This window comes from Rhinoderma darwinii, chromosome 1 (genome assembly GCF_050947455.1).
Source record: "Rhinoderma darwinii isolate aRhiDar2 chromosome 1, aRhiDar2.hap1, whole genome shotgun sequence".
Classification (NCBI taxonomy): Eukaryota; Metazoa; Chordata; class Amphibia; order Anura; family Rhinodermatidae; genus Rhinoderma; species Rhinoderma darwinii.
The window spans coordinates 639,378,276-639,394,623 of record NC_134687.1 but is presented as its reverse complement, the minus strand read 5'-3'; the positions used below and the strand labels follow the sequence as shown (position 1 = coordinate 639,394,623).

General features: G+C 41.1%; 1 protein-coding gene across 1 annotated transcript in view; it reads left to right on the top strand.

The window, feature by feature from the left end:
• LOC142656098 (uncharacterized) overlaps nt 1-16,018 on the top strand; it is an 88,638-nt gene extending 72,620 nt beyond the window's left edge. Inside the window, exons 13-15 of the mRNA XM_075831009.1 lie at nt 409-506; nt 674-788; nt 12,452-16,018. Of these exons, the coding sequence (XP_075687124.1) occupies nt 409-506; nt 674-788; nt 12,452-13,851 (1,613 nt within the window). The 3' untranslated portion in view covers nt 13,852-16,018. The remainder of the gene's footprint in view (nt 1-408; nt 507-673; nt 789-12,451) is intronic.
• The last annotated feature ends 330 nt before the right edge of the window (nt 16,019-16,348 follow it).

Sequence of the window (16,348 nt, the reverse complement as noted above, 5' to 3'; positions counted from 1 at the left end):
GGAAAGGGTTATTTAAAAAAAATTTTAGGAAAATATTGTCTATAAAGGTGTACACAGCCTTTAAGATGCTAATAAGCAGGTGACACTCTTGACAGTTGGTTGCAGGGAACTCTTAAAATAGAAGCACACTGTGTCCCGCTACTTTCATTTGTATCCGCAACCACACAATGCAGATACAGTTAAATACTATGGCGGAGCAGGGAGAAGTCGGCGCCCCCCCCCCCCCCCGCCCCCATTTTCTCTAGTAGGCCACAGTCTACTTTAGGCCTGCGGCTTACAAGGCTCAGTGAGGACCTCAGCATTGGAAGTTTGGCTCTGATCAGTAAACATAGAAGTGTAGAGAGAAGTGTTTGATATATAGACAGATATACCGTAGTCATGTATTTAGTCACTGTGTGTTTCCTACAGATGGATCCAGTAGAAGAAATCCACCAGAGGGATGTACCAGTCCTCTGTATTCCCAGGACTGTCCAGAGGAAAATCACAATGTCCCAGAGAATCATCAGGTAGATGAATCTGTGCCCTATACCAGATCTATATAGGGGGTGTGTGGAGCTTTTTGGTCGTGCGGTCATAGATGTGGTCATAGATTTTGGTGGTTTCTTATGTTGATCTGTTAGATTCTTTGCACTCTCTCCTGTATTGTACTGAATTGTTATATATGTGAAATCAGGTGGAAGATCTGACTAATATTAAAGCGGAGGATGAATCAGAAAAAGAGCGGGTGAGGGGCAATCAACCGTGTAAAGGTGAAGTGGAGGAGGAAATTCCAGGAGGTATTACCAGAGGTAAGTAATAATTAATTTAGAAAGTGAATTCTGAGGTTTCTTAAGGAGGACATGTAGTTTTCTTTTTTACCACATTCCTCCCCTTTTACACTCTATGTTACTGGTAAAATTTGGTCGATACATTCAGTATTTAATTGTGAAAAACACCCAAATTTGACCCAATAAGACAGATAGTTATACCACACAAAATATTTGCTAATTAACATTTCCCATATATCTACTTTAGATTGGCATAGTTTTTTGAACATCCTTTTTATTTTTCTAGGTCGTTACAAGGCTTAGAACTTTAGCAGCGATTTCTCATATTTTCAAGAACATTTCAAAAGGCTATTTTTACCCGTTCAGTTCTGAAGTGGCTTTGAGAGGCCCATACAATACAAATCCCCATAAGTCACCCCATTTTAAAAACTCTACCCCTCAAAGTATTCAAAACAGGATTTAGAAAGTGTCTTAACCTTTTAGGCATTTCACAAGAATTAAAGCAAAGCAGGGGGTGAAATTTACAAATGTCATTTTTTTTGCAGAAATACTTTTTTTTTTTTTTTCTGTAAGGGTATGTTTACACGGCAGCGTCCGTAACGGCTGAAATTACGAGGCTGTTTTCAGGAGAAAACAGCACCGTAATTTCAGCCGTAATGGCATGTTGAGGCGCTTTTTGCTGCGTTCATTACGGACATTAAATGGAGCTGGTTTTCCATGGAGTCCATGGAAAACGGCTCCATTTACGTCTGAAGAAGTGACAGGCACTTCTTTGATGCGGGCGTCTTTTTTACGCCCCGCCTTTTGACAGTGGGGCGTAAAAAAAATGACCGTCTGCACAGAACATCGTAAGACCCATTCTAATGAATGGGCAGATGTTTGCCGACGCTATTGAGCCGCTATTTCGGACATAATTCTGGGCAAAAACGCCCGAATTACGTCCGTAAATAGTGTGTGTGTGAACATAACCTTACACAGGTTTTACCAGAGAAACAAAACTCAATATTTATTGCCCAGATTCTTCAGTTTTTAGAAATATCCTACATGTGGCCCTAGTGTGCTAATGGACTGAAACACAGGCCTTCTTAAGCAAAGGACCACCTAGAGGATTTTGGGGACTCTCTTTTTTTATTAGATTATATTTTAGTCACCATGTCCGGTTTGAAGCAGTATTATGGTACCAAAACAAAGGAGAGACCCCAAAAATGACCCCATTTTGGAAACTACTTCCCATGGGTAATTCATCTATGGGTGTAGTGAGCATTTTGACTCCACAGGTGTCTCATAGATTTTATTAGAATTTGGACGTGAAAATTAAAAAATTAAATTTTTTTTCAAAAAAGATGTTTTAGCTAAAAAAAAGCAATTTCCACAAGGAATAAAGAAAAAAAAGCCCCCAGCATTTGTAAAGCAACTTCTCCAGAGTACGGAAATACCCCATATGTGTTCCTAAAATGCTGTTTGGGCACATGGCAGGGCTCAGAAGTGAAGGAGCACCATTTGGCTTTTGAGCACAGATTTTGCAGGAATATTTTTCAAGCGCCATGTCGTGTTTCCAGAGCCCCTGAGGTACCAGTACAGTGGAAACCCCCAAAAAGTGACCCCATTTCGGAAACTACACCCCTCAATTATCTAGGGGTGTAGTGAGCATTTTGACCCCACAGGAGTTTTTGCAGAATTTATTGCAAAGAATAAAAAATTACATATTTTTCACAATTTTGCCATTTCAGTGCCCAATATGTTGTGCCCAGCTTGTGTTATCGGAGATTTTCCCACCATAAATTGTTACGCAGGTTCTCCCGAGTACTGCAATTCCCTCACATGTGGCCATTATCTGCTGCCTGGGCACACAACGGGGCTCAGAAGGGAAGGAGCACCATTTAGCTTTTGAGCACAGATTCTGCTGGTTTATTTGTCAAGCGCCATGTTGTGTTTGCAGAGCCCCTGAGGTACCAGTGAAGTGGAAACCCCCAAGAAGTGACCCCATTTTGGAAACTACACCCTTCAAGGAATTTATCTAGGGGTGTAGTGAGCATTTTGACTCTACAGGAGTTTTCCAGAATTTGATGCAAGAATGAAAAAGTACACATTTTTCACAATTATGCCATTTCAGTGCCCAATATTTTGTGCCCAGCTTGCGTTATCGGAGATGATCCCACCGTAAATTGTTACGCAGGTTCTCCCGCGTACGGCAATACCCCAAACGTACCCATTGTCTGCTGCCTGGGCACATGGCAGGGCTCAGAATGGAAGGAGCACCAGTTAGCTTTTGGAGCTCAGATTTTGCTGGAATGGTTTTTAGTGTAAAAAATTTTATACAATTTATACTGAAAAGTTTATATATCTATGTGTAAGTTTCCATAACATTTTGGATAAAGTTGGAAATCTGGATAGTTTGGATAAATTTTGGATGAAAGTCACTGATCAGCCACAGGAATACAGGACTAAAATATGTGCAGCTGTGTTCCGCTGCTCTTTCCGAGTTCGGCCTAAACACACGGCAGGGATAAGAAGAAATTTTATTAGAAAGTTTGGATAAACTTTTGGGGAGAAGTCCCGGATTATAAATCAGTCATGGCAACATCACTGATAAGCCAGAGGGTTGCAGGACTGATATATGTGCAGCTGTGTTCAGCTGGTCTCTCCGGGCACGGCTTGAGCATACGGCAGTGCTAAGAAGGAAAAGAGTGGCATGGCCCAAAATATTACTGTAGCTGTGCGAAGTACATCAGGATAAATGTAAAAGGCAGTTCAACAACAAGATCAGAATTTTAGCGATGTATGGTATATTTTAAAACACTCTTTGATGCACAGTCCTGGCTTCTCAGGGCACGTGTCGCACTGATAGATTGTATCTTTTCTTATGCTTTTTTTAAAGCATACCTTTCACCGTTTTTGGCTCTTTGCCTTCTTGCCAGTTTGGGGAAATTCACTGGGGAAATGTTGCCCTGGCACAATGTGTTGAAATTCCAGGAAAGTTCCCCGCTAGCTTGAAGATCTGAATAGTATGTAAGCATTATACAATGCTATTTGCATGATGTGCATGGCCAGCTTCTTGTACCACACCCTTGATTTCCGCATGGCATTGCATCCCTTCAGCACCTGATCCGAGAGATCATCCTCTCCCATGTATTTATTGTAGTCAAGAATGCAATTGAGTTTGGGGGTCTCTGTACTGTTACCTCGTACAGGGATGTGGGTGCTGCCATGGCCATGTATTGTTGTCAATACAACGATATCCCTCTTGTCCTTATACTTCACAAACAATAGGTTGTCGCTGCATTGTGCTCTACTCTCACAACTTATGAGCTTTTGCCTCGAGCAGCGACCTAGGGAGGCTTCTCTGGTTCTTGTGTACTGTGCCGCATGCCACTGTACTTCTGGAAGTGAGGCTCTTCAAAAGTAGTACGCTGGTATAGTAATTATCCAGGTAGAGGTGGTAGCCCTTGTCCAGCAGTGGATGCACCAAATCTCACACTATCTTGCCGTTAACTCACATGAAGGGGGGCATTCTGGGGGATGAATAGTCGTGTCCTTTCCTTCATATATTTTAAACTTGTAGGTGTACCCTGATGTATGTACTTTCGCCACAGCTTGTACATCTTCACGCCATACCTTGCCCTCTTATTCTGCAGGTACTGATGGAATTGAAGCCTCCCTTTAAAATGAACTAGGGACTCGTCTACAGCAATGCACTTCTCGGGGGTGTATACTTGGGCAAATTTGGCACTGAAATGGTCTAATAGGGGTCTAATTTTAAATAGGCGGTCAAAGCTGGGGTCACCTTGGGGTAGGCACTGTGCATTATCGCAGTAATGCAAAAATCTGAGAATTATCTCTAAATGAGTCCTGGCCATCACCATGCGGTACATGGGGTGTGGTAGAGTATATTTGTGCTCATGTATGTTCTTATGGATGGCTTTTTCAAAAGCCCCATACTGAGCACAATACCCCAGAACTTCCTAATTTCCATGGTGTCTGCAGGGGTCCATCTGTTGGGCTTGGCGTAACAAGATGAGGCATTCTTATAAACTGTTGGGCATATTGGTTCGTTTGGGTCACCATTGTCAATACATTCATCAGTGAAATAAAATTTAAAAAAGTCTATTTCCTGTAACCCTGCAGTTTCAAAATGAATCCCTATAAGCCCACAGGGTCCTGGGGCTTATAGTTCTCGGGGATTGGGGTCCACCTGGGGTAACTACTCTCGGGGGCTGGTGTAGTAGACGACGTCTTGGCGGTTCCTTATCCTCACTTGATAAGGAAGAGGAGAGGTAGAAAAGTGTTTCTATGTCACTGCTGGACTCGCTGTCCGAAGCAATAATGGCATATGCCTCCTCAGCTGTAAATAGTCTACGGGCCATTATCTTTATCTAATAGGTATGTTGTGCAAAACCTACCTAACTAAACTCCCATATAATTTTTTTTTTTTAGTTTTTTATATATTTTTTATTTTTTTTTAGTTTTTTTTGAGTTTTCTTTATAACAAAAGAAAAAAAACAAGTGCTCGGAAACCTAGAGCAAGGCTTGTAGAAGGCAATCAGTTATGAAGATGTCACTGATCCGCCAGGGGATGCAGAAAGCGAATATGTGTCACTAGAAAAACCTACCTAACTATATATATATATATATATATATATATATATATATATATATATATATATATATATATTGTTTTTTTAGAGTTTTATATTTTTAAAAAATGTTTATTTTTTTTTTTTTTATAACAAAAAAAAAGAGTGCTAGAGCAAGGCTTGTATTAGGCGAACAGTGACGATGAAGTCACTGATCTGAACACAGGACAGCAATACTCGTCCCAGCGGTTTTCAAAATAAGTTATGTTATATATTATAAATGGCTAAATAGAAAGTGGGAGGGAAAAAAAAACTATAGCAAGGGTTTTGAACAGTGATCAGCAACTTATTCAGTAACTGATCAACTTCAGCAACAAACAGCACAGTGAAAGTGATCACTAGGGGGAGTGATCAGGGGGTAAAGGGTGGAGGATGGGGGTAGTGGTATGTAGTATAAATATTAACACAGTAGTATATATTCACACAGACCTCCACGACACAACCGCTCTGCTCCCTCAACAACTGCAATGAGGGTGCAGATCAGGATCATAATGAAAATGGCCACCAGTATAATATGATTGGTCTGTCTGTCGTGACAGACCAATCATAGCAATCGCCAACAAGGGACCAGTCTGATTGGTCCCTTGGTGATGTATAGTGATTGGCTGCTGTCCATGACAGCAGCCAATCCGTTGTCTTCACTTCCCCCGAGGCCCGATCGCAACCTCCAACATGGCGATGGTCAGTCGGTAATGACTGACCTGTCGTGATGATCGCCGCTGAGGGACCACTGCGATGGGTCGCTCAGCATAAAGCAGTGATAGTCTGCTGCCTGTTAACGCCATGACGTAATAGTCCGTCAGTTTGCGTTAACAGGACAACACCTGTGATGTACTATTACGTCACATAGCGTTAAGGGGTTAACCCTTTAACAAACAGGCCTATATTGGCCTTAACGACTGGGCATTCTTTTTAGTTTTCTCATGATCTCATTCCAAGAGTCATAACTCTTTTATATTTGCGTTGTCATAACCGTATGAGGGCTTATTTTTTGCGCGACGAGTTTTGTTTTTTGGTACAATTAATATATTGATCAACTTTTATAAACTTTTTTTTGCGTTTAAATTTATGCAGTTCACTGTGCGACATGAGTAACATGTTACTTTTTACTCTGTGGGTCTGTACGATTTCAGCGATACCACATATGTATAGGTTTTTATGTTTTACTACGTTTATACAATAAAAAAACCTTTTAACCCCTTAAGGACCAAGCCTATTTTGGCCTAAATGACCAAGCATTCTTTTTTATTTTTCTCATCTTCACATTCCAAGAGTTATTACTCTTTCTTTTTCAGTCAACATAGGCGTATGAGGGCTTGTTTTTTTCAGGACGAGTTGTGTTTTTCAATGACACCATTTTTTGGTGCATATATTATATTGATTCACTTTTTTGGGGGAAGAGAATTGAAAAGAAACTCTATTCCTGCTTCAATTTTCGCGGTTTCAATTTACGCCGTTCACGATGCTGAATAAATACCATGTTACCTTTATTCTATGGGTTGGTACGATTACGACGATACCACATATGTTTAGGTTTTTTATGTTTTACTACGTTTGCACAATAAGAAACCTTTTAAACAAAAATAATACATTCTTGTATAACCGCATTCCAAGAGCCATAATTGTATTATTTTTCCGTTGATATCGCCATATGAGGGCTTGTTTTTTGTGGGACAAGGTGTAGTTTTCATCGTTACTATTTTGGGGTACATGGGACTTATTGATCAACTTTTATTATTTTTTTGGTGGGGATGCAGAAAAAAATGTTGCCGTTGTTTTTATCAGGTTTTTTTGTACGGAGTTCACTAAACAGTTGAATTAATGTGTTAACTTTATTCTTTGTGTTGTTATGATTGCAGCGATACCATATATGTGTACTTCTCATGTTTGTTTTTACACTTTTATTAAATAAAACCACTTTTTATGGAAAAAAATTGTTTTACTTTTTACTGTTCACGTTTTTTTTTAATATTTTCAAAAACTTTATTTGACTGTTTTTAATTATTTTTTAGTCCCACTAGGGGACTTCACCATACGATCTTCAGATCGCAGATATAATGCTTTGGTATGCTTAGGCAATAATGCTTTGATATACTTCGTATTCCAAAGCATTATTACTGTCAGTGTAAAACTGACAAGCAATCTATTAGGCCATGCCTCTGGCACGGCCTAATAAGCATACAGCCAGGGCAGGCCTGGGGGTCTTTGTTAGATACCTGGCTGCCATGGCAACACGTTAGCGGCCGGAGATCGCATTCGCCGGCTGCCGATGGGTGACAGAGGGAGCTCTCTCCCTCTGTCAATAGATTTAAATGCCGCGGTCGCTATTGACTGCAGCATTTAATGGGTTAAACTGCTGAAATTGAAGGTTTCTTCAATTTTGGCAGTTGCAGCGGGAGCCCAGCTGTCAGTCACAGCCAGGCTCCCGCGGCGATCGTGCAGACATTGCTTCAGTGCCCGCACGATCTCCATCACGTACATGCACGTGGGAATGCGCGAACAGTCTGCATTCCCCGACGTCCATGTACGTGAAAATGCGGGAAGGGGTTAAACAAAATTATTTCTCTTTGCATCTCCGCTTTCCACGATCCATAACTTTTTTGTAGTTTTCGATCGATGTGGGCTTGTGATTTGCGGGACAAGGTGTGGTTTACATTGGTACTATTTTGGGGTACCTGGGATTAATTTTTATTTAACTTTTTGGGGGAATATGTAAATAAAAGTTATTTTGCTGTGGCTCTTGCATTCACAATGCGGTTTAAATAACATTTAAACTTTATTGTTCAGGTCGTTACGATCGCGCTGGTACCATACATGTGTATTTCTTTTTTTACACTAGTTTTTATTTTTACTGTGGACAGCTTTTTTTTTTTTTTACAAACTTTGTTACTATTTTTAATATTTAATTTTTTTTAGTCCCACTATAATACTTCTGGCACGGCCTATTAGGAATATAGTTATGGCAAGTCTGGGGGACTTTGTTAGGTGGCCTGGTAGACTCAAGTCTATGAAGGATCTGTGATACCGGGTCCCGCACGGGTGCATGTCGGGCGTGAAAAATGGCAGTAAGGCCGATGGTTGTACACTGGCAGCTCATGGCCTATTAGCCCCAAAACGACTGCCCACTGTCTTTTTACGGTGGGCGGTGCAGGTATGCAGTCTACAGCGGCGTCTTTTGGCGTCGATGTAGAAGAGGCTGTTGAGCGTTCCTGGCGCTCCATCTCTAAGCAGGAGCTGTAACTAACAGCTCCTGAACTAAGAGCAGCCTCCTAAATACAGCTGGGATCGGGAAAAAAGCAAACCCCAGCTGTTTAACCCTTTGATCGCCGCGGTTCGTGACCACAGCATGATCAAAGAGGACTCTCCTGAAGAATTAAATTTATAAAAATTCTTCCGCATAAAATAAGGCCTCATGCAGCCACGTCAATGAAAAACTAAACTTATGGCTGCTGAAAGACAGAGGCAAAAATAAAAAACTTTTGCTGGTCATTAAGGGGTTAAAGGCCCCATGTAGTAATGCCTGTTATACCTTTGGTATGTCTTAACCCCTTCCTGTCTGTAACGTCCGTGGTCGCTGACCACGAACTCCTTCAATCCAGTCAATGCCCTTCTCTCCAGAGATGTCTGCACATGCGGCCGTCCTTTTCCACAGTGACCAACAGGGTGCGCTCGCGAGCTCAGTCCAGACTTAAGGAGCTAAAGCGCACACTTTGGGAGATTGAGCTGATTGCTCCCAGAGCACCCTGGGCTTTAAGAAGGGCTGTGCCCCTCTCTGCAATGTCTGAGCGTTGTTGTCATACCTAGTCAGTCTAAGAAAATTGTTTCCTAGTGTTTCCCAGTTCCCAGTGTTTCCCGTTCCTGCTACCTGTATCCCGTACTATCCTGGTCAAGTGCCGTGTTGAGATGAAGTCATGATGTGCTGTATACCACGCCTGTTTTCCTGCACTACGCCTGGAGCCTACCTGCTGCCTAGTCCCAGCCGAGCCTGTCTTGCTACTGTCTGAGCTACCACAGGTACACTATACGAACTATAGACTGACCTGTGTCCTGTTTGCCAGCTGCCATACCATCAAGGCGGTATGGACCAGTTGGTCCACGTACCCAACGAGACATCGTTTTCATTTTCGTTTTTTCTTCCACACCCGGCCATAACTTTTTATTTTTCAGCCGTTCTAGCCGTATGAGGGCTTGTTTTTTGCAGGACGAGTTGTAGTTTTCACGGCACCATTTATTGTACCAAATAATGTACTGGGAAATTGGAATAAATTTCGTTGTGGCCTGAAATGGTGGAAAAAAACATTTTTGTGGGTTTTGTTTTTACGGCCTGCACCGTGCGGTAACAACGACATTTTATCTTTATTCTGCGGGTCAATATGATTACGGCAATACTAAATTTATATATATTTTTTTTATGTTTTATATTTCTACAAGGAAAAAAAACTAATTGTGAAAAACAAATTGAAAAAAGGGGTATTTGGATTTTTTAAAATATTTTTTGTATGAAAAAAAACCTTTTTATTTTAGTGTTTTACTTTTTTATTAGGGTATATATTGTTTTCTTCACATTTGTAATACATTTTCACATTAAATGGGAGAAATGAATATCTGTAAATCGGCAAATGTTTTAGAAAAATGTTGCATTCTTATCTTAGGAGCCTATCATGAGATCTCCTCTCTGTCATGAGAACTCTCTATATCATGAGATCTCCTCTCTGTCATGAGAACTCTCTATATCATGAGATCTCTTTCTATCATGAAGTCTCTCTCATGAGATCGCTCTCTCTCATGAGATCGCTCTCTCTCATGAGATCGCTCTCTCTCATGAGATCGCTCTCTATCATGAGATCGCTCTCTATCATGAGATCGCTCTCTATCATGAGATCGCTCTCTCTCATGAGATCTCTCTCTCATGAGATCTCTCTCTCTCTCATGATCTCTCTCTCATGATCTCTCTCTCTCTCTCATGATCTCTCTCTCTCTCATGAGATCTCTCTCTCTCATGAGATCTCTCTCTCTCATGAGATCTCTCTCTCTCATGAGATCTCTCTCTCTCTCATGAGATCTCTCTCTCTCTCATGAGATCTCTCTCTCTCTCATGAGATCTCTCTCTCTCTCATGAGATCTCTCTCTCTCTCATGAGATCTCTCTCTCGCATGAGATCTCTCTCTCTCATGAGATCGCTCTCTCTCATGAGATCGCTCTCTCTCTCTCTCTCTCTCTCTCATGAGATCTCTCTCTCTCTCTCTCATGAGATCTCTCTCTCTCTCATGAGATCTCTCTCTCTCTCTCTCATGAGATCTCTCTCTCTCTCATGAGATCTCTCTCTCTCTCTCTCTCTCTCTCTCATGAGATCTCTCTCTCTCTCGCTCATGAGATCTCTCTCTCTCATGAGATCTCCATCTCTCTCTCTCTCTCATGAGATCTCTCTCTCTCTCTCATGAGATCTCTCTCTCATGAGATCTCTCTCTCTCTCTCTCTCATGAGATCTCTCTCTCATGAGATCTCTCTCTCATGAGATCTCTCTCTCTCTCTCTCTCATGAGATCTCTCTCTCTCTCTCTCTCGCTCATGAGATCTCTCTCTCTCTCTCTCTCTCTCTCGCTCATGAGATCTCTCTCTCTCATGAGATCTCTCTCTTTCTATCATGAGACCTCTATCATAACATTAGGTGACCGGGGTTGTTGTTTTTAACTTTTTTTCACAGAACTGATTTCTCTCTCCTCTCAAAAATCAACTGCAACAAGAGGAGGAAGAAACACAGCGCATGTCATGGCTGTGTTATAAAAAATAACGGTTTATGGTCCCTGTGATACGTTTGTCACAGAGATCACATGATCAAGGACCAGTCAGAACGGTCCTTTATGGTTGCTGTGCCAGCTGCTGCTACATATTTTATTTTAACTGTGGCGGGGAAGATCAGTATTGGGAGGGGGAATTTACTGTCGGGGGGGGGGGGGCCTTTGTTTAACATTTATTACCCTTTCTCACGTCTCTCAGAAGATATTCCATGAGAGGAGAAAGGGTGAGGAGCCGGCAACTTGCAGTGACCACCATGATTTAATGAATCACGGCGATCCCCTGACGAGAGACCACTCGTTGTGGTCTCTGGTCTTTGCTCCAAACACTTAACTACCTTCGGTAGATGAGAGAACGAAGCTTGAATGAAATCATTCGACGCTACTTTACGCTAAAGCTAATGTGAAAAGACTGCTCCCTAGCCTAAAGCCCCTTAGTGACAGCAATGAAAAGGCGTATTGGTGGTCACTAAGGGGTTAAAGAGCTGAATGTGATAGCAGACTTCATTGACAGACAAGCTTTCTGCTTTTAAAAAATCTATTTATTATCAAGTCAAGCTTTATGTAATAAAAGTGGAGGACTGGGTGTAGGCCAGAATCCTGGATTTTGTCATCAATATATTTTAAAGTGTTTTTATACAAAGCATGTTAAGGCTGGAATCACACACACTGTTTTTGAGCTAAAGAAAGTAGTGGATTTAAAGTGTAGCTAAACATTCTGCAAACTTCTGACGTGTCACAGTGACATGTCAGAAGTTTGGATTGGTGGGGGTCTGAGCACTGAGACCTCCACCAATCGCTAGAACGAAACAGCTGAAGCATTCGTGTGAGCGCTCAGCTGCTTCGTGTCTGTTCGGCTTTTTCCGGAAATAAATGTATCGTGTACGGACTCAATAGAAAGTCTATGAGCCCGTTCTCCGATACATTGGCTTTCTGGAAAAAGCCTAACAGAAACGAAGCAGCTGAACGCTCACACGAGTGCTTCAGCTGCTTCGTTCTAGCGATTGGTGGGGGTCTAAGTTCTCGGACCCCCACCAATCCAAACTTCTGACATGTCTCTATGACGTGTCAGAAGTTTGCCGAACGTTTAGCTACACTTTAAAAGGCATTGCTTAAATGTCTACCTCCTGCTTGATCCACTGCTGGCTTTAGCTCAAAACACTGCCTGTGTTTTTCCAGCCTAATATAAATGTTATAAATTTGTCAACTTTTGTGTTTTGTAACAAAATCATACAAAACATTTTTAATCCTAACAGAAAATCCCAGTATGAATCCTGAGGGAAACTTCACGTTATCGATCAATTATAAAGTAGAAGATGAAGATATCATCCAGCACTCTTCAGGAGAAAAACTGATTACCATTCATGTAAATCCTGGACTTCACAGTACAGATTTGTTATATAATTCCACTAATAATGAGGAATCTTCTCCTGACCAATCACACATAGTTACCACAAGTACAGGTCAAAAAGGGGCTAAAAGGTTTCAATGTGGTAAACAGTTCACAAATTGCTCAGGTCGTTTTACCAACAAAAGAATACACACAGGAGAGAAGCCACATTCTTGTTCAGAATGTGGGAAATGTTTTACACGTAAATCACATCTTGTTAAACATGAGAGAATTCACACAGGAGAGAGGCCATATTCATGTTCAGAATGTGGAAAATGTTTTATACAAAAATCAAATCTTGTTGTACATGAGAAAATTCACACGGGAGAGAAGCCATATTCATGTTTAGAATGTGGGAAATGTTTTACACAAAAATCAAATCTTCTTGTACATGAGAAAATTCACACGGGAGAGAAGTCGTATTCATGTTCGGAGTGTGGGAAATGTTTTATAGATAAATCAAATCTTTTTACACATGAGAGAAGTCACACAGGAGAGAAGCCATATCCATGTTCACAATGTGGGAAATGTTTTACAAATAAATCACATCTTGTTACACATAAGATAATTCACACCGGGGAGAAGCCGTATTCATGTTCAGAATGTGGGAAATGTTTTACACGAAAATCAAGCCTTGCTAAACATGAGAGAAATCACACAGGAGAGAAGCCATATTCATGTTCAGAATGTGGGAAATGTTTTACACATAAATCACATCTTGTAAAACATATGAGAATTCACACAGGAGAGAAGCCATATTCATGTTCAGAATGTGGGAAATGTTTTACAGATAAATCACATCTTGTTGTACATGAGAGAATTCACACAGGAGAGAAGCCATATTCGTGTTCAGAATGTGGAAAATGTTTTACGCATAAATCACATCTTGTTACACATAAGAGAATTCACACAGGAGAGCAGCCATATTCATGTTCAGAATGTGGGAAATGTTTTACAGATAATTCAAGTCTTTTTAGACACGAGAAGATTCACACAGGAAAGAAGCCATATTCATGTTCAGAATGTGAGAAAAGTTTTACAGATAAATCACATCTTGTTAAACATGAGAGAATTCACACAGGAGAGAAGCCATATTCATGTTCAGAATGTGGAAAATGTTTTACACAAAAATCACATCTTGTTAAACATGAGAGAAGTCACACAGGGGAGATGCCATATTCATGTGCAGAATGTGGGACATGTTTTAATAGTATAGGCAAACTTAGGGCTCATCAGAGAAGTCACACAGTGGAAAAGCCATTTTGATGTTCTACACGTGGAAGATGTTTTAGAAAGAAATCACATTTTGGAACTCAGAATTTACAGAGCAGAAACTATATTCTCGTTTAGGATGTCGGAAATGCTATTAGAGCGGAAAAAAAATTAAACACATCAGGTTATCCATAGACATTAACAGCCAATAAGAGTGATTGTTAATTTTGTTTAAAAAAAACACTTAACAAATTAAAATTGCAATTAGATAAAATAATTCACAGATCTTTTTTTTTTTTCCTTTCAAAAAAGTAAATGTCATAAATGTATTTATCACTACCTTAAAGACCTAGAATTGGAATCAGGTGTGGCGCCCAAAATTATGCTCCTATGCGGTGGCAAATGGCCACATGATTTTTCTGGTAATTCCACAGGATTTACCTGCTAAATCGTGTGTCCCCTATGTGGGTATGGTTGTGGCTGCTGTTCCATGTGTTCTTAACCTCAGGGTTGATTTGCTTCCGGAACATTTGCAGCAGAAATTTCTGAAACTTAAAACCGTTCCATACATCTGTGTGGGGTTGTTTCTGCAGCACGCACATGGATTCTGAAAGCCCCATTCAAATAAATGGTACAGCTGCAGATATTTCTGAAACAAAACTGCTATTTGTGAACTGGAGTTTGACTAAAAAAAAAAAAAACACGAAGAACTGCACCTCAAAGCCAGAAATGGATCCAGTCAGAAATAGATGTATGTCTTTCATTTATATTTTCCATTTCTTTTTAATACTCTCTTGGACTTGGCTAAAAAAGCTGTATGTGTGATTCCAGCCTTAAGCCGGGTTCCCAGATAGCGTAAACGCTGCAGAATTGCCGCAAAACAATTCTGTGTGACAATTCTGCAGCATTTACAGTAGCAGCAAAGTGGATGAGATTAAGAAAATCTCATGGCCACGTTGCGGAAAAAAAATACAGCGTAAAAGTCCATTGACCTGCGGTGCGGAATTTAAATCCAACAAGCTGCGTTTTCATTGATTTTCTATTGCGTGTTTTCCCCATTGAATTCACGCAACAGAAAGCCATGTGTTGCAACTTTTGCAGCGGAATTGCGATAATGCCTCAAAAATCGCAACTCCGGAAAAAGTAAATACATCACACTTACCCAGAACTCACTCCATTTTCCTGCAGTCTGGCCTCCTGGGATGACGTTTTATCCCATGTGACCGCTACAGCGTCACATGGCCTACAACGTCATCCCAGGAGGACGGACTATGCGCAAAGAGGGAGGGGGTTAAGTACAGATGTATTTTTTTTTCCCTCCCAGCACTGTATTCCGCAGCGGAAATTTCGTTCAACCTTGGCGTCGGACGAGAGAAGACACATCGGCTCCAGGGTACGGTTGAATCTGCAGCAGCATCACCGTGTGCAGGTAAGCATAGTAAACTCCCTAGAGACGAGCATATTACCCTCTCGGACGCCTGGAGCCGACGTATCTTCTCTGTCCGACGCCAAGGTTGAAGGACCTGTGGGTGACGTTACGCTGTGTGTCTGCAGTGAAAGAAGCTGGGTGGGAACGATGAGAAGTGTATGATGCTGATTAATCAGCGTCATAAACTTCCATTCACAACACCCAGTTGGTAAAAACACAATACACGCCCAGTTGGTAAAACGAGAAAACACGCCCAGTTGTCCATTGAAAAGCTCATTTGCATAAATCTAAAATTGCTCATAACTTGGGCAAAAATTATCGTTTTAAAAAAAACAAAACACTTTGCTGTTATCTACATTGCAGCGCCGATCACATTCAATAGGAGATGGGGATTTTATAATCTGGTGACAGAGCCTCTTTAAAGTCCCCTAGTTGAATAAAGTTAATAAAAAAAGTGTAAAAAAAAATGAGAAACCCACTTTTTCACCTTTACAGAATGCTTTACTATTAAAAAAAAACACCAATAAAGCAAAAAAGTTACACATATTTGGTATGGCCGCGTCCATAACGACCCCGACTATAAAGCTGTTACATTATTTAACCCGCATGGTGAACGCCGTAAAAAATAAAATACAATGGAAAAATTGCTGTTTTCTGTTAATCCTGACTAGAGATGAGCGAACTTATCAAAAGTTCGGTTCGGCTAGTTCGCCGAATTTCACAAAAAAGTTCGGTTCGGACCGAACTAGTTCTGACCGAACCTGTCACATACGTGCGCCGAGCATGCTACTGTCCGGGGTGCTGATAGAGTTAATGGGCTGCACTAACTCTTTCAGCAACCTTCACAGTACATGCTCGGCGCGCGGAAAATACTATTTTAAATGTAATAAAAAAATAAAAATTATACGTTCGTACTTACTTTCCTCCTGTCCGGCCTCCAGCGATGACGTTTCATCCCTTTCGCCGCTGCAGCCAATCACAGGCTGTAGTGGCGGTCACGCACGTCAGGATGACGCTTCATCCCACGTGACCGCCTCTGCAGCCAATCACAGGCTGCAGCGGCGACATGGATGAAACGTCATCACTGGAGGCCGGACAGGAGGAAAGTAAGTATCAACGTAT